The sequence below is a fragment of the Syngnathus scovelli genome, chromosome 3 (genome assembly GCF_024217435.2).
Source record: "Syngnathus scovelli strain Florida chromosome 3, RoL_Ssco_1.2, whole genome shotgun sequence".
Lineage (NCBI taxonomy): Eukaryota > Metazoa > Chordata > Actinopteri > Syngnathiformes > Syngnathidae > Syngnathus > Syngnathus scovelli.
In genome coordinates, this window is record NC_090849.1 from 4,823,144 (window position 1) to 4,848,432 (window position 25,289).

The 25,289-nt window shown below is 46.9% G+C and overlaps 1 protein-coding gene across 4 annotated transcripts in view; it reads left to right on the plus strand.

Annotated features, from left to right (window-relative positions):
* oclnb (occludin b) overlaps nucleotides 1-25,289 on the plus strand; it is a 56,581-nt gene that overhangs the window by 28,830 nt on the left and 2,462 nt on the right. For 3 of the 4 annotated variants that reach the window (XM_049762366.2, XM_049762369.2, XM_049762367.2), the window contains 2 exons: nucleotides 8,531-8,632; nucleotides 8,802-8,973. In XM_049762366.2, coding sequence (XP_049618323.1) covers nucleotides 8,531-8,632; nucleotides 8,802-8,973 — 274 coding nt within the window. The remainder of the gene's footprint in view (nucleotides 1-8,530; nucleotides 8,633-8,801; nucleotides 8,974-25,289) is intronic. The other variant, XM_049762370.1, reaches the window with a different exon arrangement.

Consider the following 25,289-nt stretch of genomic DNA (forward strand, 5'->3'; position numbering starts at 1 on the left):
AGATAGTCTCTCCAACACGTCCTGGGTCGTCCCCAGGGTCTCCTACCGGCGGGACATGCCCGGGACACCTTTCCCCAGGGAGGCGTCCAGGAGGCATCCTAACGAGATGCCCGAGCCACCTCATCTGGCTCCTCTCAATATAGTGGAGCAGCGGCTCTACTCCAAGTCTCTCCCGGATGACCGAGCTTCTCACCTTATCTCTAAGGGAGAGCCCGGACACCCTGCGGAGGAAACTCATTCGGCCGCTTGAATCCTGGATCTCGTTCTTTCGGTCACAATCCATAGCTCGTGACCATAGGTGAGGGTAGGAGCATAGATCGACCGATAAATGGAGAGCTTTGCCTTTTGGCTCAGCTCTCTCATTACCACGACGGACCGGTACAGAGTCCGCATTACTGCCGACGGTGCACCGATCCGCCTGTCGATGTTGCGCTCCATCCTGCCCTCACTCGTGAACAAGACCCCAAGATACTTGAACTCCTCCACTTGGGGCAGGATCTCATCCCCGATCCAGAGAGGGCATTCCACCCTTTTCCGACCGAGGACCATGGACTCGGATTTGGAGGTGCTGACCCTCATCCCGACCGCTTCACACTCGGCTGCGAACCATTCCAGCGAGAGCTGGAGATCACGGCCTGAAGAAGCCAACAGCACCACGTCATCTGCAAAAAGCAGAGACGCGATGCTGAGGTCCCCAAACCGGACCCCCTCAACGCCTCGGCTGCACCTAGAAATTCTGTTCATAAAAATTATGAACAGAATCGGTGACAAAGGGCAGCCTTGGCGGAGTCCAACCCTCATTGGGAACGAATCCGACTTACTGCCGGATATACGGACCAAACTCTGGCATCGGTGGATTTTTTGAGTTTTTCCTTGCCCTTTTGGGAGCTTATGATCAGGGGATGCTTTGAGAATAATTGTCAATTTTGGCTATGTGAAGCCCTTTGAGACTGTTTGTGATTTAGGGCTATACAAATAAACTTGACTTGACTTGACTTGACTTGATCGGTGATACAGGGACCGAACTGCCCTTATCAGTTGGCTCAGCACCCCATACTCCCGAAGCAACTTCCATAGAACCTCCCGAGGGACACGGTCGAACGCCTTCTCCAAGTCCACAAAACACATGTGGACTGGTTGGGCGAACTCCCATGCTCCCTTGAGAATCCTGCTAAGGATGTAGAGCTGATCCACTGTTCCATGGCCAGGACGAAAGCCACACTGCTCCTCCTGAATCCGAGGTTCGACCTCCCGACCGACCCTCCCCTCCAACACCCCTGAATAGACCTTACCAGGGAGGCTTAGGAGTGTGATTCCCCTGTAATTGGAACACACCCTCTGGTCCCCCTTCTTAAAGAGGGGAACCACCCCCCTAGTCTGCCAATCCAGAGGCACCGTCCCCGATGTCCATGCAGTGTTGTAGAGGCGTGTCAGCCATGACAGCCCCATAACATCCAGAGCCTTTAAGAACTCCGGGCGGATCTCATCCACCCCCGGGGCCTTGCCACCGAGGAGTTTTTTAACTACCTCAGTGACTTTGACCCCAGAGATTGGAGAGTCCGCCTCAGAGTCTCCAGGCCCTGCTTCCACAATGGAAGGCGTGTAGGTGGAATTGAGGAGAACTTCGAAGTATTCTCCCGACTGACTCACTACGTCCCAAGTCGAGGTCAGCAGCACGCCATCCCCAGTGTAAACAGTGTTGACGGTGCACTGCTCCACCTTCCTGAGATGCCGGATGGTGGACCAGAATTTCCTCGAAGCTGTCCGGAAGTCATTCTCCATGGCCTCACCAAACTCCTCCCGCGCCCGGGTTTTTGCCTCAGCAACCGCCGAAGCCGCGTTCTGCTTGGCCATCCGGTACCTGTCAGCTGCCTCCGGAGTCCCGCAGGCCAAACGGCCCGATAGGACTCCTTCTTCAGCTTGACGGCATCCCTTACTGCCGGTGTCCACCAGCGGGTTCGGGGATTGCCGCCACAACAGGCACCAACGACCTTACGGCCACAGCTCCGGTCGGCGGCCTCAACAATGGAGGCACGGAACATGGTCCACTCGGACTCAATGTCTCTGCCTCCCCCGGGACGTGGGAAAAGCTCTGCCGGAGGTGGGAGTTGAAGCTCTTCCTGACAGGGGATTCTGCCAGATGTTCCCAGCAGACCCTCACAGAGCGTTTGGGTCTGCCAGGTCGGACCGGCATCTTCCCCCACCATTGGAGCCAACCCACCACCAGGTGGTGATTAGTTTACAGCTCCGACCCTCTCTTCACCTGTGTGTTCAAAACATGCGGCCGCAAATCCAATGACACGACTACAAAGTCGATCATCGAACTGTGGCCTAGGGTGTCCTGGTGCCAAGTGCACACATAGACACCCTTATGTTTGAACATGGTGTTCATTATAGACAATCCGTGTCGAGCACAGAAGTCCAATAATAGAACACCGCTCGGGTTCAGATCGGGGTGGCGGTTCCTCCCAATCACGCCCTTCCAGGTCTCACTGTCATTGCCCATGTGAGCATTGAAGTCACCCAGTAGAACGATGGAGCATATATATAAAAATACTATGATTGGATAGCTGGTTTCTGAAAAAACAAATTCCATTTGTAGTGAATAACTTAAAGCAAGAAGTGAAGATGGAAAGGGATCCCTGCACTGGGACACCTATAGGGGACAGATTGAGGCCTGTGGTGGTGAAACCACTGAGGTTGAAGGATAAATTAGCCGTTCAACAGCAAGTCAAAAATTCCAAGAGAACCAGAATTTTCCTAAATACACGCCTACACCGAGGATATTAGGAAAAAAAAAACAACAAAAATTTGAAAGCTGCATAAGAGACATCGCATACCTTCGACATGACAGGCTAATTTAGTACTCCTTGCACCAGTAAACGCGAAACCAGTCCTTAGAGACAGATCTGTCAAACTCATTTTTGTTGGCAGCAACATACTTGTGGTTTCTGCCAAAGGGCTGTTATGAATTTAAAACCATGTAAACATTCAATAACCTCATCATATTACATATATGCAAAAAAAAAAAAAAATGTGTCGCTGATGGTGTACACGCCTGACTTGTGTGCAGGCGGAGTGGGATCAATACCTGCTTAGTGACGGTGTGCATGTGGGTGTCGTTCGTCTCTGGTTTGGTAGTTGGTTCTTCTTTTTAAGAAGGGGGACCGGATGGGGTGTTCAAACTCCAGGGGCATCGCATTCATCAGCCTTTGTGGTAAGAGTAGTCGAAACTGAGATTCAGAAGTGTGTTTTTGTCTTCGCTGTGGAACAGTAGCTTGGCTCTATACCCTTGACAGAAACCTCAAGGGTGCATGGGAGTTCGCCCAACCAGTTTGTGTTTTGTGGACGTTTGACTGTCCCCTTTGCAGAGTTCTGTGGGTAATACTTTGAGAGTATGGGGTACTGAAGCCCTGATTATGAGCTGTTTGCACCCAGTTTGACCAGTGTTTGAGGTTGGTCCGTATTGCAGCAAGTTGTATTTGATTCCAGTGAGTCTGTGCCAAGATTGCGGTTTGACGCTGATTCTGTTCAGAATATATATCGGCGGAATTTTTAGGCACAGCCGAGGTGTTGAGAGTGTCCACTTTCGTGCTCTCAGTATTATGTCTGCTTTTGGCAGACGATGTGGCTTTGTTAGCTTCATCTCACTGTGTTTTACAGCTCTTCAATGTTTAGCAGTTGAGTGTTAAACTGTTGAGATGAGGGTCAGCAACTCCAAATCTAAGATCATGGTACAAAGTTGGAAAAAGGTTTAGTGCCCTTTACATGTTGAGAAGAGCCTGCCCCAACTGGAGGAGTTCAGATGTTTTGATGGTTTGTGTATGAGTGACAAATGCAGAAGAATGGAGCAAGCTAGTAACAGGCGGATCAGTGCAGTGATGTGGACTCTGTATCAGTCTGTGAAAACGGTTAGGGTTAGGTGAAACAATTGATTTACTGCTTGATCTACGTTTCTACACTCACCTATGGTCACGAGCTGTGGGTTGTGAAACAAAAAAAACAAGATCCCGGATACAAACAACCAAAATTTGTTTTACTCTGCAGGGTATCTGGGCTCTTTAGTGACAAGTCATCCAAGTAAGGACCCAGATGAGGTGGCTCGGGTGTAATTAGGATGACTCCTGGACACTGTTGGCCACTTTCCATTGGGAGCAGGCTCTGGGGAGAACCCGCAACACGCTGAAGAGACTCACTCATTTAGCCTGAGAAAACCTCAGGAGGAAAGTTTTGAAAGGATTTATTATGGGCTCACAAATATATGCCATGAAAACCTAGCCTTTGATCATGGGTGTGTAGACTTTTTGAATACAATGTACTAGATAGTGGTGTAGCTCCCCAAACTTCTGTCAAGAAGTGTGCATACTTTCTCATATTTTAGTTTGACTGTATGATAATATAGACATTGTTCTACTACAATGATACTGTAGCCAATAATTATTCATAATTTCACATGCATGTTTGTATTACAAACCAGTATCAACATACATGATTAACAACTCAGGTTACAGAGTTAGTTCAGGCAAGTATACATACTATAACAAGGATGTCCAAACTTTTTTCCATGAGGGCCACATGCATAAACATATACAGGTGGGGTACTTAACAAAAATTAGGTATAGCCTTAACTTTTTTAAACTTTATTAAATTATAAAGTATAATTAGTTATTATTATTAAGTATTAAACTTGGAAAAATATGTAAATTAAGTGGTCAAATATGTTATACTGTTGAATATGATTAAATTCAACACTGCATTCATCAGCGGCTCGGTGGCACACTGATTAGCACGTCCGCCTCACAGTTAGTAGGGTGCGGGCCTCCGTGTGGAATTTGCATGTTCTCCCCGTGCCCGCGTGGGTTTTCTCCGGGCACTCCGGTTTCCTCCCACATCTCAAAAACATGCTTGATAGGCTGATTGAGCACTCCCAATTGCCCCTAGGTGTGCGTGCGAGTGCGGATGGTTGTTTGTCTCTGTGTGCCCTGCAATTGGCTGGCAACCGGTTCAGGGTGTCCCCCGCCTACTGCTCAATGATGCCTGGGATAGGCTCCAGCATGCTCGCGACCACTGTGGGGACAAAGCGGTACAGAAAATGGATGGATGGATGATTGATTTATTACAAAAAATTGTGTAGCTCATTTTAAGAACAGCAGCCTCAGATTTCTTCTTCGACATAAGATTTACAGAGATAAAGGTGAAAATAGAACGGGTAAATTTCAAGGTCATTATTTAAATTATTCAGCTGAGCATCACACCTGTTAACGTTCGTTTAAATGGTTAACATTAACAGACTGAATTGGACGTAACAGAAGTGTATACAGTAATCCCTTGTTTTTCGCTGGGGTTTCGTTCCGAAAAGAACCCTTGATAGGTGAAATCCAAGTAGTATTATAGTAGTATTATACAGGTATAACATTGAAACCAAAGTATAAAACTTGCTTTCGGGTCCAAACATTTGTTTAACAAAGAGAAGTAAACACTTTCTTCCAGATAACTACAGTAATATAATACTTTTAATCATCAATACAAAGTACATACTATATAGTGCAGCTCTGCGGCCTGACTCCGCTCTGCAGTGTCTTTTTCATCTGAAGCCATAACACAATGTACAGTGAAAAAAATACGTGAAGCAGCGAGGCCGTGAAAGGTGAACTGTGATATAGCGAGGGATGACAAATTATAGTAAATTTTAGTAAATTATCCTGGTCAGTATTAGTGCATGTCAAACGCACCTCTTTTATTACGGTGGCACCGGCTTCCCGTTAACGGGTTTGGACCAGCCGGGGTAAGGGGATTCGTCCGTAATCTAACCACCCGAGTTAAATTGACTCTACCAGAATCAATCTAATTTCTTTACGACGCCAATCCCTCTCAAGTCACCCGAAGCTCGAGCCGAGTAACTCAATTCGAGGCAAGACTTCGAAATGACCGCGTCGTATTGATGGCTCCCCTTTTTTCTGTTTGAAGCTGTTGTTATGTTACGGATATTTTTAGATGTCTTTGTTAAGACCTCAAGGATTCGTTAATTTACTAGAGCGCCCTCGCCTTAGCTGAGCTCAAGATAACTACTTCGAACCAGATCTGACAATTCCTGATGTTAAGGATTAAAGCTGTCTTCACTTTAAAAAGAATTGAACGGCTTTAAAGAATGACTACGATAGGGGAATAAAAACATTTTAAAGTTGTAATTACTGCATATAAAACCATGCTCAACATAGTTACTACTAAATAATCGATAACCGAATTAAGGCTTAAGAAGAGATTTAATGAATAAGCAAGCAAAAGAATTACAAGTCGAAAAAAAACAAAGAAAACAAGACTCAGAACAAAAGAGGAGACTAAAGGTCTAAAAACCTATTTGTCACGGTCGGGTGGAGCATGGAGCAGGACGACCAAGTGCAGCTTGGACCAGGGTTTATTGGTGAACTCAAAAAAGGCAAACTAACAGACTCGGCAACTGACATGACCTAACAAAACCTAACAACAAGACTGACCGAAAAGACGTGAAACAAAATGACAGGGTGACATTACCAATGACAGCAACTGGAACCAAACAGACATCATGACGTTAACACATAACATAAATCCAACACCGAATAACCACAACCAATGATCCGACAGGGAGTGAGGGGCAGACAGGACTTATATACATGACAGGTAACGAGAGGCAGGTGGGAATAATAACACTGATCATGGGCACACAGGAGGGGAGGGCCGAGCACACAGACAGAAACCAAGACAACAGACACATAGTGGAGCAGTTGGGGACGAGACGTGACATTATTTGGTTGAACAAGTCGAGTGATCAGCTCTCCTTTGTTCCAAAATCCGAATTATGTTTAAAAAATAGGAAAGGTTCCGGCCGTGAGGAGCGTAGCCTAAAAAGTAAAATTGGCGACTTCGCCTTTCTGCCCGGAGCGGCTGTCTCCTCTGCCCTTCCTCGAAGCTTAAAATTTGACCAAGTCCAATTCGAAGACTCTGGAAATTGTCAGACGCGGAGCAGGGAGAGGACTCGAATGCAGAGATTCCAATGTCAAAAGATGTGTTTATTGCCTCCACTGGTAGTAGTAACAAAAAACGCCTCAATATGAGGGAAAAAAGGAAATCAAAGCGCCTCGAACCGAGAGAGAAAAAAGGGGAAATCAAAGCGCCTCGAACCGAGGGAAATACTATAACAAGATAGCGATGTAACCAAGTTACCATGGGTGATCAAACAAGGCTTCTAGGCGGTACTCGAGGATTTCGTGATCGCTAGTGTTCTTTCACAAGGCAAGACGCACTGGCACTGGACACGGGGAAAGACGCGGGTTATATGGACACAGGAGGGGAACACAGGTGAAGACAGTTGGTCATTGACGCAGGTGCACACACTTGGGAATCAGGGGTTCAGGTGACCGGACGCACAGGGGAAGGACACACCGACTGGAACGAGAGGAAAAGTACACAATAAAACAGGAAGTGATCCGGACGACACATGACAGCATGACAGAAATTCTTCTTCGTAGATTTTGGTTCAATCTCAAAAAGAATGAAAAATCCATCTTCGTTCTTTTACTCCGGGCAGCGTCACGGCTAACGCCCTGACTAGGAAGAAGCGCCTGCTCCGCATTCGGGCATCATATTTATAGGCTTTTGGCTTTACCTCATTGGAATATGTAGATGAAAAGTCAGAATCCCTGCACCTCTGGTTGTCATGGTGGACCGACCGAGTCCCCTTCGCTCCCAGACGTTCTCACGGAGTCTCCCGAAAGCAGCGCTGGCCTTAGGGATCCTGTTGTTGACCTCAACGTCGATGTTCACCGCTCGTGAGAGGGTACTGCCTCAATAGGTGAAGTTGTCCACTGCCTGTCGCTTCTGCCCTTTGACTTTGGGCCTATGAGGCTCCTGGTACTGCTTTCCTGGGGCAGGCTGGTACACTACTTCAGTCTTTTTGGTAATAAATGTGAGACCGAAGTTACAGCCAAAATTCTCCACGATCTTCCATAAGCCGTCCCTGCTGACTGTATCAAAGGCCTATGTTAAGTCGACAAAAGTCATGTAGAGGTCGCAGTGTTGCTCTTGTCATTTTTCCTGGAGTTAGTGCGCAGCAAATATCATGTCCGCTGTCCCACGACTGGCACGGAAGCCGTACTCGCTTTCTGGGAGGTGTCCTTGTTCTAGGTGTTGCAGGAGATGGTTGAGCAGAACTCGAACCAAGAGCTTCCCGGCTACGGACAGGAGGAAGACACCTCTGTCACAAGACTGGCGGTTACCCTTCCTGTGGGGGGCGCTGTGTGGCAGACCTCAGTACCAGGCCTCTCACCCAGCAGGCCTACAGTTAGTGGTGGGATGATGTTTGTCCTTTGTGATGTCATGTCTCTTTGTTTCTTTGGCGAATTGTCTCAAGCCATCGTTGTTGGCAGACAGTCATGGAATAAAGACGTGTTCCTCTCTTCTGCCACAATGGGGCCATAGTTTGGACACCCAAGTACAATCATCTATCTCTTAATGGGATGGAAAAGCCAAATATACATGTGAATTTTCTTTGCAGGAATTTCGATATCTCTAGCACCATGGATGGCCTAAAGCCCAGATTGAACGACTATGACACTGGTCCAGATTCAGGAGATGACTTTGAGGAGAACTTTAGCAAGTTAGTACAAGGACAATATTTGGATTTTTTTTTTTTCTATTAATATGACTGAAGGCTTCTTTCAGAACTTCAGTCATTATACTGATTGCAGGCGGCCTATTTCTGGTATTTCTGGAGCATACTTTCCTTGTACTAAAAATATGTGCATATAACTTCCTTCCCTCTGTAGACTGTTTCCTTCTATTGTGGATGAGGAGGAGCGTCTGAACTACAAACATGAATTTGAGCAGGATTACCATGAGTACAAAAGAATTCAAGTTGAGCTGGACAATATAAACCAGAAACTTGCTCATTTGGATCGAGAACTGGACAAACATCCAGATGGCAGCCCTCAGTTTCTGGTAAGGCTACTCCAGCCCATCTCAAAGTTTGGCTTCTGGGCTAATTTTATCTGGACCATGCTCTAATTTTACATGGATTATGTCAGCTATCATCTTTGAAAAAATGTACTTTATACAGCCACTTTCTTTTTATCTTTAATTTGTATTAGAATTACAATATTTCTAGACAAATAGAAGATGACAGCTGGCATAACATGTTTAAAACAATACAATACAGTACAGTACAGTACAGTACAATACAATACAATACAATACAATACAATACAATACAATGCAATACAATACAATACAATACAATACAATACAATACAATACAATACAATACAATACAATACAATACAATACGGTAATCTCTCATTTATTGCGGATAATTGGTACCAAGACAACCCCGCAAAATGTGAAAATCCGTGAAGTAATGTCACCCTTTAACATACATTGTTTGTGTATCAATAAGTGTGTATTAAACCATATAATTACATACCGTATTTTTCAGACTATAAGTCGCGGGTTTTTTCATAGTTTGGGTGGGGGGGCGATTTATACTGAGGAGCGACTTATATGTGAATTTTTTCGCAAATTTTCAAAATAAAAAAAAAGGTAAAACCGCGATAAACGAACGAACGATGTAGCAAGGGATTATTGTCATTTGATTGTCAGCGGCGCGGCGCGGCGCGGCGGTTGTTTACATAAAGGACAAAGATTCGATCACGGGATGACGAAGGGCCCCACGTACTACCGGCATCATTAGCGGCTTTGTTTGTAAGTGACACGGAGGACGAAGAGTTTGAAGGATTTAATGATTTGGAGTGACACAGAAGGTTTGAAAAACTATTATGGCTTTTACACACGCCCGGTCCTACTTTACGGAGCTCTCTTTCACCTCCGTGGATGGAAGTCGGGGGCCGGCGCTCGGCCGGGTGGCTGTCCAGGGACAGTGGATGGGGCTCGGACATGGCTTTTACGCACGCCCGGTCCTACTCTACGGAGCTTTCTTTCACCTCCGTGGATGGAAGTCCGGGGCCGGCGCTCGGCCCCGTGGCTGTCCGGGGACGGTGGATGGGGCTCAGACATGGCTTTTACGCACGCCCGGTCCTATTCTATGGAGCTCTCTTCCACCTCCGTGGCTGGAACTGCCACCTCCGGGTATGGAAGTCCACGCCGCCACACGCCTGGAAGTTTGTTTTGTTAAATAAAGAGCCGTTTACCAAATCCACGTCTTTCCTTGTACTTTGTTAACGCTACAATATAGTTATATACTAAATCTGTGGAATAACGACGAGGCTGACGTCAGGGCACATTGTTGACAAAGGACGAGGAATTTGATCCATGGATTTAATGGTTCGGAGTGACACAGATGGTTTAACAATATTATTGCTTATATAATAGTTATTTGATATGTAATTTATATATCGTTATATGGGCGTTTGGAATATTTTGAAGTGCAAGCGCCGTCAGCTGCGCGCACCCGGCCGGCATTGTTGACATAAAGGACAATCGATGGATTTAATGATTTGGAGTGACACAGATGGTTTGATAACATTATTGCTTATATAATAGTTATTTGATATATAATTTATATATCGTTATATGGGCCTGTGGAATATTTTGAAGTGCAACCTCCGTCAGCGTCGCGCATTTATGTTGACATAAAGGACGATCGATGGATTTAATGAATTGGAGTGACACAGATGGTTTTATAAACGTGTTATTTATGCAATAGTTATTTGAATAACTCTGAATGTTACGTCAGGCCCGTTCTCAGCTCTAGGGTTCGATCGAACCCAGGTTCAGAACCACTGGGTTAATTAAAGGCTATAGCATAGAAATTTGTTTTTACTGACTGTAAACTTTTAGTACTAGACATAGGAGTACCACAAAACAAAACATTACAATAATCAAGGCGTAAGAAACGTATGTATAATAGTTTTTCTATCACTGAATCGGACGGATCTGAGCAATATTGCGGAGGTGAAAAAAATACAGTTCTAGTTATGTTCTTAATGTGTTTTTGAAAGGAGAGAGTTTAGTCAAATATAACACAGACATTCCTTCCAGAATCACTTTGGATAATAGTACATTTATCAAGATTTACAGTGGTGTCCTTAAATAGGTGTTGATGACGAGCAGGGCTAATTTTCAACATCTCGGTTTTATCTGGGTTAAGAAGTAGGAAAGAGACACCCATTGTTTAATCTCAACAAGACATACCTCATAACAACGAAAACTAATGTTATGTTTACGTATAATGTCCCTAAGCGGAAGCATGTCAATACTAAACAGTATAGGTCCAAGTACCAATGCCTGGGGGACACCAAATGTAACATTATTAAGCTCATGTTGACACGGTGGGTCCTCGCTGAGAGATAAGAACTAAACCAAGACAGTGCTGACCCCAAAATACCAACGTATGTTTCTAATAATATTTTTTGATCGACAGTGTCAAAGGCAGCACTGAGATCGAGTAAGAAGAATACTGATGAAGTGTTGGAGTCAATAGCTAAGAGGAGCTCATCAGTGTTGTACGAAGTGTTGGAGTCCATAGCTAAGAGGAGATCATTAGTCACTTTAGCAAGGGTTGTCTCAGTAGAGTGGTCAGCCAGACAGAAAAGGTTCAAATCAATTGTTAGCAACGATATAATCATTAAGTTGTTGTGATATGACTTTTTCAAGAATTTTTGCAATGCACAGGGGATTTGAAACTGGCTTATAATTACTGAGACAGTCCGGGTCAAGGTTTGGTCGCTTAATTAGTGGTTGAATAATAGCTTAGAGGCTGTTTGCACACTTCCAGAGGAGATTGACAAATTAATTATATTTAAGAAAGGTCCTAGAATCTGAAATAGTTTGCCAGAAAGTGGGTCTGTTTTGCTGCACTAACCAGTTTTGTAAGACTTTCAAGAGACACATTTTGAAAATGGGAAAGAGTTGTCACATGACCAGCCGTATTTATATTAACTTCGGTAATCGTAGGTCTTGACTGGGGTTTTGGAACTGTCTCTGCAGTAAAAAATTTCATGAAATTGTCGGCTGAGTGAGGGGAGCAGTCGGAGGTCGGCTGCTGTTGCTTTAGCTTAGACAAAGTATAAAATAAGTATTTAGGGTTGTTTTATATGAGACCGATAATTCAAGAGAAATAACTAAAATTACTAAAACGAGCGATTCTTTGTATTTCAGCAGACTGTCACACCATGCCTGACGGAAGACCTCAAATTTTATTTACATGGCATTTGCGCTCATGCTTCCTAAGTAATTGTTTGTGTGCGAGTTTCATCCGTGTACTACGGAGTCATTATTAATAATTGATAATAATTAGTAATAATTATATATTATCTGTGTGGGTCACCAAGTCAGCCATGAATTCTGAAAATTCGTCTAAAAAGCCAGAGTTAGCGCTGGGTGGACGGTCGATAACTACAAGATAAAACGACAGTAAGGCTGTGGATCGGATGACGAGAACTTCAAAAGTTTTAAATGCCTTCTTTAAGTGAGGGCTAAATATAAATAAAATATATAAATATATAAACCGTATCCAAGATGGCGGCGCGCACGGACGCAGCGGCTTACGGCTCTCCACGCCAGTGCTCTTTTTTCCTTGCCTATATTTTTTTTATTTTCACTCTTTGGCACACTCTGTACTGGGAATCCCAAGTACACTTTCCACTCGCTCACGGACATTGGACACCAAGCACGGATACCTATTTCAAGTGACTTTCACCGCAAGCACAACATCCCAGACGAGATTGCGAGACCGCCGGGGTCTCCGTGGATTGTTGTCGGGCCTGGGAGGCGACGCAGGCGAAGAAGAGAGAGGAAGCAAAAGCGAGGCCGTCGGTCTGGCCTAATGCTAAGGCTACGTAAACAACCGCACAAGCCGCCTCTCCCGAGCCTGTTTCTCTCCAACGCCAGATCCCTGCTGCATAAAATGGATGACCTGGATCTACAGCTCACGGGAAACCACTACGTCCGGGACTGTTGTGTGATTATTATAACCGAAACCTGGCTGCGCCCGGATATCCCCGATGCTAGCATGCAGCTAGCAAGCCGCTCCCTGCTACGCGCGGACAGAACATTGGACTCCGGTAAACGCAGAGGTGGGGGGCTTTGTATGTATGTGCACGAAAACTGGTGCAACAATGCGACCATCGTAGGCAGCCACTGCTGTCCGGACCTTGAGTACATGGCAGTCAGGTGCCGGCCTTTTTTCCTCCCGAGGGAGCTAGCTGTTGTTATCGTCATTGCTGTTTACATTCCACCCGACGCTGACGTAAGCACGGCACTCTCTCTCCTGCTGAGAGCTGTGAGTGAACAACAACGGGCTCACCCTGATGGCTTCCACATTGTAGCGGGGGATTTTAACAAGGCCAACTTAAAGACTGTACTGCCGAATTTCCACCAGCACGTAAAGTGTGCTTCACGGGGTGAGAACACCCTGGACCATGTCTACACCAACATCAAACATGCATACAGAGCTATCCCCCTCCCCCACCTCGGGCAATCAGACCATCTGTCCCTCCTGCTCTTCCCTGCCTACACCCCCCTCAGACGCAAACTCAGACCCACCTTAAGGACCATCACCTCCTGGCCTGAGGATGCACTCCACAAACTCAAAGACTGTTTTCAACGGACAGACTGGGACCTGTTCGACCACCAGGAGCTGGGGACACACACAGACACAGTTCTGGGCTACATCCAGTTCTGCGCCAGCAATGTGACTGTGACCAAAACCATCCGGGTCTTCCCTAACCAGAAACCCTGGATGTGCAGCCAGGTCCGCTCTCTCCTCAGAGCCCGCGACACCGCCTTCAGGTCAGGAGACAGAGCTCTGTACAGCGCTGCCAGAGCTGAGCTGAGGAGAGGAGTCAAACGGGCGAAAGCGGACCACAGACAACGCATCGAGTCCCACCTGTCCAGCAACAATGGCCGCAAGGTGTGGCAGGGCATCCAGGAGATCACCAACTTCAGGGGCAGTGCCGCTCAAGTCGAAGACCAAGGCGCACAGCTGGCAGAGGAGCTAAACAGCTTCTTTGCTCGGTTTGGAACATCCCAGCAGCACTCCCCTGTCCCTGCCCTGCCCCCTCCCCCACCCAGCTCTGACATCACTCCACTCACTGTTCAGGAGCACAAGGTCAGAAAGGTGCTCCTTACAGTGAATCCCAGAAAGGCCACAGGCCCGGATGGGGTCCCCGGCAAGGTGCTGAGGGCATGCGCTGAGGAGCTCGCCCCCACCTTCACCACGATCTTCAACCGCTCCCTGGCCCTAGCAACCGTCCCGCCCTGCCTGAAAACCTCAACCATCATCCCAGTGCCGAAGAAGTCGGCCATCTCTAGCCTGAATGATTACCGACCAGTGGCCCTCACTCCGGTGATCATGAAGTGCTTTGAGAGGCTGGTTCTTCAGCACATCAAGGATTATCTTCCCCCACACCTCGACCCCCACCAGTTTGCATACCGGACCAACAGATCCACAGAAGACGCCATCGCCGTAGCCCTCCATTGTGCGGTGAACCACCTGGAGCAGCAGCAGAGCTATGTCCGGATGCTCTTTGTGGATTACAGTTCGGCATTCAACACCATCCTCCCGGACAGACTCACCACAAAGCTGGACACTCTCGGACTCCCCTCTCTCACATGTGCCTGGATTAATGACTTTCTGACCAACCGACTCCAGGCTGTGAGAGTTGGCTCCCGCCTCTCCTCCACCCGTACGCTGAGCATCGGCTCCCCACAGGGCTGTGTGTTGAGCCCCCTCCTCTTCTGCCTCTACACTCATGATTGCAGACCGGCTCACAACCACAACCGGATTGTCAAGTTCGCCGACGATACCACTGTGGTCGGTCTCATCTCCAATGGCGATGAGGTAGCCTACAGAGAGGAGGTCCTGGAGCTGGTCGACTGGTGCTCTGAGAACAATCTCGCTCTGAACACCAAGAAGACCAACGAGCTCATCATAGACTTCAGAAGACACAGCCCTGAGCCAACTCCCCTCTTCATCAACGGCGAGCAGGTGGAGAGGGTCCACAGCACCAAGTACCTGGGCGTCCACATCTCTGACCGGATCTCCTGGTCAGAGAACATCACCACCATCGTCAAGAAGGCTCAGCAGCGGTTACACTTCCTGAGAGTCCTCAGGAGGTACAACCTCAACACCGACCTGTTGCTGACCTTCTACCGATCTTCCATCGAGAGTCTACTGACCTACTGCATCGTAGTATGGTTCGGCAGCTCCACCGCCGCTGACAGGGAGAAGCTGCAGAGAGTGGTGAAGGCAGCCCAGAGGATCATCGGCCGCCCTCTCTCCTCCCTTACGGACATCTACACTACCCGCTGCCTCAGCAGGGCTAAGGCCATCTCAGCGGACAGCTCCCACCCTGGCTCCGCCCTGTTTGACCTGTTGCCCTCTGGAAGACGCTACAGGCAAATGAAGACCAGGACAAACAGACTCAGAAACAGTTTCTTTCCCCAAGCCATAGCCGCCCTCAACTCCAGCCGACACTGATGACACTTTCCTCCTGCACTATTACTGCACTTTGTCCGCACTACTGTTTCTGATTATTTCATCTACTTTTCTACTAGTCGATTACTTGACTATGTTACTTGTGTCTACCTCATGCACTGGATGGAGGTCTCCAATTTCATTGTACTATGTAGAATGACAATAAAGGTTTTCTGATTTCTGATTTCTGATAAATCTGAGATCAGAATCGGAAATGAGGGCTACACCCCCACTCTTACGAGGACGCGCAACATGAAAGCTCGCAAAGTTTGGAGGCGAGGCCTCATTAACCCGCAGCAATTTATTAGGTTTTAACCAGGTCTCACAAAGACTAATCACATTAAGATTATGGTCTCTTATGAGGTCATTAACTAGTAGCGCTTTCGTGGAGAGTGATCTAATATTAATAAAACTGACTTTGAATCTAAAAGGTTGATGAGATTTCTTACCCATGGGAGAATTTTTAGATAAAATTTGAGTGAGAATGCGTTGTCCAAGTCCCACATTACATTTGAAATGATTATTGACTGAGCATGCGTGAGGACTCGGGCGCACCTGGCTGCCGCTTCTCGCTGCTCCGACTTCGTCAGATTTCTACCTCGGTCTCAATCCGGATTACCCGCCGAAATACCGAGGTTACAGTTTCAAGAACCTCGGCGTGATCTGTGTCTGCTGTGTGCTGGCTGGACTTGTTGGTGCCGTGTGGCTTGGCGTGGGAGCCATCGACGCGACCTGGACGTGGTGGGCTCCTTGGTGGCCCTGCATCGCCGGCCGGCGCTGCCGCGGCTTCCTGCCCCCAGGACTTTGCCCGGCGACGTCATTGCCGCTCTCACTACTCACCATCTGGCTTTCGGCTGCAGCTAACGCTCCCACTCATCTCCAGGATCCGCCACTTCCCCACGTCCGTCATGGTACTACTCCATTACACGCCCGCCGAGCTTCGCCGACTCGTTCCCGCACTTCCTCCTTCCAGGGAGTTGGTTAGCACACTCCGAGAGCTTGCCCTTCTACGCCGATCCCCCTACATCCACTGCGGAATTCATTTACACCTCAAATACTGAAAACTGTATTTCAACAATTTGGACTGACCGCAGCTCACACAACAGCTTCCACACCACCTTCCACACTTCCTCCTTACGTCATCACACCAACCCACATCATCAGAACTCATCCTTTCCGAACCTTTTCAACCTCCTGACATTCGCAATCACCTCTCCAACAGCCTTAAAACAAAAGCCCCTGAAAATCGCCCTCTTCAACAGGGCGGAGCGGGGGCGGGGCAATGACATACCAGCTCTGCCAAACCCCTGAAGCCGACTCACCGAACCCAGGTTAAGAACCACTGTTCTAGGGACTTCCTGGATTTCCTCAACTGCTCCGGCTTCACTCAACACATTACTTTCCCTACCCACAAGCATGGACACACCCTCGACCTGGTCTGCAGCACTGGCCTCCACATCCACAACATTTCTAGCTTCGACCTCACCATATCTGACCACCTCGCTATCTTATTTGACATTGACACCCCCACCCTCGAACCTAAACAAAACCGCACAATCATCTTTCGCAACCTTAAGTCCATCTGCTTAGACACTCTCTCAACCTGCATATCAAAAACCCCTTCCCCCCCCCCTCCCCCACCCACCCCGCGGAAAACCCAACGCCCACGGACCTTGTCAACTCCTAAAACAATATTATGTCTACCTCCTTCAAAACAGTGCCTCCTCTGAAAACCAAAACTCACTCCGCACCCTGGCTCAACCCGGAACTCCATAAACTTAAGAAACAACTTAGACAGCTAGAACGACTATGCAAGAAAACCGGTCTCACAGTCCATGCCCTCGCCTACAAATACCTTATGCATTACTACAAATCAGCCCTCAACAAAGCCCGCTCATCTTACTACTCTGGTATCATCCACTCTGGTTCTTCAAACCCACGTTCCCTGTTTTCGACCATAAACAAACTCCTCAAACCTCACGACAATACTTCATCATCATTCACCCCAGAGAAATGCAACACTCTTTTTCAACTCAAAAATAGAAAACATCTAGCACCAGCTCTTATCCTCCCCCTCTAGTACCCCACAACCTGAACCGACATTCTTTTCATCATCCGTCCCCCGGCTATCAACTTTTTCCCCCATAACTTCTGCTGACCTCTCCCAAATACTCTCCACCATGAAATCCTCTAACTCCCCCCTGGACCCCATGCCATCCCAATTAGGTAAAGACTGCCTCACCCCCATTGCCTCACTCATCAATTCCTCCCTCACCTCTGGCACAGTCCCCACACCCCTTAAGCGTGCAGCCATCACTCCTCTCCTCAAAAAACCTGGCCTTGACACCCCAACAACTACAGACCCATCTCTAATCTCACATTTCTATCAAAACTACTGGAAAGAGCCGTCACATCTCAACTCAAGACCCACCTCCTTTCAACTAACCTGTATGAACCATTCCAATCTGGTTTCCGTACACACCACAGCACTGAAACGGCCCTACTTAAAGTCACTAACGAGCCACTGCTTTCCTCTGACTCTGGTTCTCTCACTATCCTTCTCCTCCTTGACCTCAGTGCTTCCTTCGACACAGTAAACCATGCCATTCTTCTCAACCGCCTAGAATCCATCGGCATCACCAACACTGCCCTCTCCTGGTTCAAATTCTACCTGTCTGACAGATTTCACTACATCACCATTGACCAACACAAATCCTACACCCCCCCTGTTGCACACGGAGTCCCTCAAGGATCAGTTCTGGGCCCCATTCTTTTCACTCTGTACATGCTTCCCATTGGACACATCATCCTCTGCCATGGTTTCAATTTCCACTGTTACGCTGATGATACTCAACTCTACGTCTCCACCAAAACTATCTCCCCTGCCATTCTCTCCACCCTCACTCGCTGCCTCACAGACATTAAAGACTGGATAACTCAAAACTTTCTCAAACTAAACAGTAACAAAACAGAATTCATCATCTTCGGTCCTAAAACCAGACTCCCCACCTACCACAACTTCACACTCTGCATTGACGGCCACTCTGTCACTATCTCCCCTCTATCAGAAATCTTGGACTTTATATGGATCCCACACTCTCCTTCAAACCACATATCAACCACGTCACCAAAACATCCTTATTCCATCTACGTAACATTGCACGCCTACGTCCCTTTCTTTCCACCCCTGCAGCAGAGACATTAGTTCATGCATTTATTACCTCCAGACTGGATTACTGCAACAGCATCCTGTACGGTCTCCCCTCAACTGTCCTTCACAAACTGCAATATGTTCAAAACTCCGCTGCCCGACTGCTCACCCGCTCACCCAGCAGACAGCACATCACCCCTGTCCTCCATCATCTTCACTGGCTCCCCATAAAACAGCGCATTTCTTTCAAGATTCTTGTCACCACATATAAGGCCCAAAACAACCTTGGCCCCACCTACCTATCTGAACTCCTGCACCGCTATACCCCCACCCGCCGACTCCGCTCTGCTGACACCAACTTGCTTACCCCCTTTACCTCGACCAAATACCGGACCATTGGGGATAGAGCCTTTGCCATTGCTGCCCCCACTCTCTGGAACTCTCTCCCCCTGACCATCCGTAATGCAAACTCCCTGCACTCCTTCGAACACCATCTCAAGACCCACTTCTTCAACTCTGCATATAACCCCTAACTCTTTGTGTGTGTGTGTGTGTGTGTGTGTGTGTGTGTGTGTGTGTGTGTGTGCGCGTGCGTGCGTGCGTGCGTGCGTGCGTGCGTGCGTGCGTGCGTGCGTGCGTGCGTGTGTGTGTGTGTGAATTTTCTATGTAAAGCGGCTTTGAGTATTTAGAAAAGCACTATATAAAACCGATCCATTATTATTATTATATAATTAACGCAACGGGAGGAGACAATCGTAGAAATTTGATAGTTAATTTTCAGCACATGCGTTATTGGGAGGAAGCACCATATCATCAATGAGACCAGTCAGGGAGGAGTGACTAGACTTGTCTACTACCTCGGCAGAAAGTGTGGCAAATCATGACACTCTAGTTTACACAAACAGCTATGTGCATTATGCGACTCTAGCCTAGCACTAGTTAACTTTACCTTTACAGACTCCAAACCATTCTAACAGGTGGCCAAGCCACCTGTGACCCTGCTTGCTCTACTGTGGACTGTCATGAACAGCTCAATGTTCTATGTTTCTAGAAAGAGTGATGGCGCCTTCATGGTTAGGGTGAAGGCTGCCCATCCTCAGCAGGTCTGGGCAGCCCCAGAAAGAGGACCAGTTATCGACATACTACAATCCTTAAATTTCGCAGAAACCAGTCATCTACCGATTAAGCAAGAATAATCTGCTAAACCTCTCATCATTGCCTCTTGCAGGCAAGGGGCCAGAGATAATTACTCGATGCCAACTCATCTTTCTGGCGAGACTGCAAGCCCTCGCTATGTTTCTTTGTGATCTCTGATTGCCTATCCTAGTATCAATGGAGCCGACGTGTATCACTATATTTGAATAACAAGTGTTGTCGGTGCTTTGCTGTTGACTAGGCCTTTTGCGAGTCAGCTCCCTAAGGTTAGCTTCAATGTCAGGTGCTCTGGCTTCAGGAACACACATTACTGTGCCTGGACTTTTAAGTGTGATGTTGCGGTTAAAAATTAAAATTCCATACCGGCTCGGTCGTCGCCCGGGTTAAAAAGGAGCGCCTCTTCTGTCGAGGGCTGTCAGGGCGGGAGTGGAAAATATGCTACTGATGGATCAAATAAGAGCACCCGTGCCAGGAACAACATCATCATTGGCACATGGAATGTGCGGACCCTCAGGGGTATTGGGAAGTTGGAACAACTGGACCATGAAATGAAACGATACAGATGGAACATCTTAGGTCTATGCGAAGTGCGCTACAAGAATTTTGGAGAAAGAACCACACCAGAGAATCATAAACTCTATTTTAGTGGCAGAGAAGACCGCCATGAACATGGAGTAGGGTTCCTTGTTAACAAAGAGGTCACAGGGGCAGTAGTTGCATGCCGACCCATCAACAGCCGGATCATAACCATACGATTGAAATCACTGCCTTTCAACCTCACCATAATACAAGCGTATGCACCAACAACAGACCACCCAGATGAAGAAGTCGAAGATTTTTACCATCAACTACAAAAAGTAATTGACGAAACACCAAAAAAAGACATATTAGTCGTGCAGGGTGACTGGAATGGAAAGATAGGAAAGGATGCCTTCAACGACTGGAAAAGTACATGTGGACCCTACTGTAATGACATCTCAAACGACAGAGGGCTGCGGCTTCTTGAATTTGCCAGCTTGAATGAACTTAAAATCATGAACACTCTGGGGCCACACAAGAAATCAAGAAGAATGACCTGGCTCAGCCCAGGAGGACTTTACCAAAGCCAAATTGACTATATCACGATCCAACAACGCTTCAAATCTAGTGTAAACATCGCAAGGACAAGAACATTCCCAGGAGCAGAAAGCTGGGGGCACCAGACTATAATTCAACCTAGAAAAGCTGAAAGATCCTACCATTTTGGAATCCTTCAAGTCAAGTCAAGTCAAGTTTATTTGTATAGCCCTAAATCACAAACAGTCTCAAAGGGCTTCACATAGCCAAAATTGACAATTATTCTCAAAGCATCCCCTGATCTTAAGCTCCCAAAAGGGCAAGGAAAAACTCAAAAAAACCCTGCCAGGGGAAAATGAGAAACCTTGAGAAGGGACCACAGATAGAAGGATCCCCCTTTCAGGATCACCAGGTTGTAATGGATGCAGAGAGGGCACAAGTAATACATAATATGAAAATGAATGAAAAAATGGATGTCGGAGATGCCCTCGATTGTCCTGGCAGTGTCTTCAAGGGGGTTGAGCTGCAGTTTCTTCATCTTGAATTGGTCCCCGAGAATCCAGCTAGCCGCTATCAGCTTTTGAGCCACCTAACCCCCTCCCCAGCCGGGAGGGGGTGGGCAGAGAGAACAAAACTAACTCCGGCCAAATCGGCCACTACAAGTTAGTTAAAGGCCATCTCATAGAAATGTGTCTTTAAATGTCTTAAATGTTTCTACTGAGGCAGTAGTTCTAATATCCATTGGTAGGGCATTCCAAAGCTCTGGAGCCCGAATAGAGAATGCTCTAGACCCTGCAGACATTTTCTTGGCCCTCGGTATAACTAAAAGACTAGCGTTTTGCGAACGAAGGTTACGAGACGGAACATAAGGAACGACTAGGTCGACAAGATATGAAGGCGCTAAGCCATGCAGTGATTTATAGGTTAGTAGAAGAACCTTGAAGTCACATCTTAAATGGACCGGGAGCCAATGTAATTTGGCTAATATAGGGGTAATGTGATCAAATTTTCTTGACCATGAGAGCAGCCTCGCAGCGGCATTTTGCACTAACTGTAGACTTTTGATACTGGACTTAGGAAGACCAGAGAATAATACATTACAGCAGTCCAGGCGCGACGTGACGAACACATGTATAATAGTTTCTGCATCCCCGGTCAAGAGGATAGGACGAATCTTAGCAATATTACGAAGGTGAAAAAACGCAATCCTGGTTATATTCTTAATGTGCTTTTGAAAGGAGAGCGTTTGGTCAAATATTACCCCGAGATTAGTTACCGTATCACTCTGAGTGATAGTACGGTTATCTATAGTTATAGTGGTTTCCTTAAATAAGTGTTGATAACGAGTAGGACCAATTATCAACATCTCAGTTTTATCTGGGTTAAGACGAAGGAAGTTGAGAGACATCCATTGCTTGATCTCCGCAAGGCACGCCTCGAGACTACAACAGTCCGGCGGATCTGTCATCGATAACGGCATATATAATTGGGTGTCATCCGCGTAGCATTGAAAGCTAATATTATATTTACGATGTTGAAATCACCCATGATAACTATATAATCTGCATTTGTCACTAGATCAGCCACAAGTTGTGAAAATTCATCCAGGAAGCCAGGGTAAGCCCCGGGTGGGCGGTAAATAACAACAAGATAGAATGACGGTAACGCAGTGGATCGCACAATGAGGACTTCAAATGTTTTAAATACGTGAATTGAGCGAGGCCTAAATCTAAACTCAGAATTTGAGATGAGGGCGACACCCCCACCCTTTTTTCGAGGACGTGCCACATGCGAGCTCACAAAATTTGGAGGCGAGGCCTCGTTAAGTGGCAGCAGTTCATTAGGTTTTAACCGGGTCTCGCAAAGACCAAAAACGTTTAGATTATATTCCGTGATAAGGTCATTAACGAGAACTGCTTTCGTATGAAGTGATCTAATATTCATAAAACCGAATTTAAGTGTAATCGGTTGATCAGGGTGCGTATCTATCGAAGGATTTTTAAACGGGATGCGAGTAAAATTGTGTTCTCTAGGCCTAATATCACCTCTCAAAAGTTTATTAGGGCGGTGGGATGAAACGACCGTGGGAATTTGATGATGAATATTTGTTACACATGTGAAGTTATCTAAAACAGGCACCGTTTCATCAGCAAGACCGGTCAGGACGGAGTGATTGGATTTGTCTACTACCCCAGTAGAAAGTGTGTTTATGTGTAATGCAGCACTATTTAAACTGTCGGGCTCTAGTCTACACGAGGAGCTATGTGTATGCTGAAAGTCTAGCCTAGCGCTAGTTAACTTTAACTTAACAGACTCCAAACCCATCCTCACAGGTGGTCTAATCACCTGTGCCCTGGCCTGCTCTAGAGTGACCTGTCATGAGTGGCTCAAACAGTTATCTATATTCCTAGAAAGAGTGAAGGCGCCTTTACGGTTAGGGTGAAGGCCGTCCTTCCTCAGCAGGTCGGGGCGGCCCCAGAAGGATGACCAGTTATCTATAAAATACAGTCCCTGCTTTTTACAGAACCCAGCCATCCATCGATTAAGGGAGACTAATCTACTAAACCTCTCATCACTGCCTCTCCCAGGCAGAGGGCCAGAGACAAATACTCGATGCCGACTCATCTTTTTGGCAAGATCACAAGTCCTCGCTATGTTTTTCTTTGTGATCTGTGATTGTCTCATCCTAACATCATTGGAGCCGACGTGTATCACTGTCCGAGTAGGTAGTGTTGGTGGAACTACGCTGTTGACTAGGCCTATTGCGAGTCAGCTCCCTAAGATTAGCTTCTATGTCGGGTGCTCTGCCCCCAGGAATACACATTACCGTGGCTGGATTTTTAAGCGTAATGTTTCGGGTAATGGAGTCGCCTATGACCAAAGTGCGAGGGCCAGTAGACCGAGATGACTTTGGACGGCTATGCGTCTTACCTGGCTCAACGCGATTAGCAAGCCGCTTGGGGCTAATGCTAACCGGGCTAGCGGGCTGACTACAGCCCGCGTCTGTGTCCGCCGCAACTACTGTTATCGCACTATTCTGCTCTAACTGGCGGACACGTCCCTCTAGCAGAGACAACCTCTCTAAGAGAAGGGTGCAGTTGGTCCACGAAGCCGTACATACCTCTTGGTCCGCTGCCATACTTTGTGTCCGAAGAGCGACGATCTGTCAGAACAACCCGGAAGTGAAGAGCCGTGAACCCCTCAAGGCCAACATCGGAGGAAAATTTCCACCACTACTAGCATTGAATGAAGATGTAGATGTAGAATCTTTAACACACTCCTTTACCTCAGCCATCACTGAAACAGCTAGTGACATTATCGGAAAACACCGCCCGAAGAAGAAACCATGGATAACTGACGAAATATTGGAGCTATGTGATAAACGCAGAGAGCTGAGATGGAAAAAGAACACAACAGAGGGCCTGGCCCAATACAGAAAGACCAACCTACGAGTTAAAAAAGAAATAAATCAAACTGGAGAAGCGTGGATTGGAGACCAGTGCAAATATATTGAAGACAGCCTACTCAAAAACAACAGTAAAAAGGCCTTCCAGACAATCAAAGACCTCACCTCCACAAAGCAATCAAGGACCACAATAATACAAGACTCCAAAGGGAATTGCTTAACCGAAGAAGCACAAGTGAGAAAGAGATGGACAGAATACTGCTCCGAACTATACACACATAAAATAAAAGGCAACCCAAAAGTCCTTACTGCCCCTGCAGCAACAAACAATCACAAGGACCCTATACTGCGAGAAGAAATAGTTACAGCAGTACAGTCACTAAAAACAGGAAAATCACCAGGCGTGGATAACATCACAGCGGAACTGATCAAGACGGGGGGGTGACCCGATCATAGATGCACTTTTATTTATCTGCAACAAAATCTGGACAACAGGCGAGTGGCCAACATCCTGGACACAATCACTTATTATCACCCTTCTCAAAAAAGGCAACGTCCAGCTCTGCCAAAACTACCGCACTATCAGCCTCATCAGCCATCCCAGTAAGGTAATGCTAAAAGTTATATTAAGAAGACTAATGCCCCAAGCCGAAAAGATAATAGCAGAAGAACAGGATTCAGACCAGGTCGCAGCACCACAGAACAAATATTCAATCTTCGGATACTGTGCGAAAAGTACCAGCAACACCAACAGGATCTCTACCACGTATTCATCGACTTTAAGAAGGCATTCGACCGCGTGTGGCATGAAGAGCTTTGGGCAACCATGAAACTCTATAACATCAATGAGAATATAATTGCAGTCTTTGAGAACTTGTACAAGACAGCCGCAAGTGCGGTATACCTACAAAACAACATAGGAGAGTGGTTTAGGACAACAATAGGAGTGCGTCAAGGTTGCTTGCCATCGCCCATGCTCTTCAACATCTTCCTTGAAAGAATAATGACAGAGGCCCTTGAACAACATGAAGGCTCAGTGAGCATTGGAGGCAGAA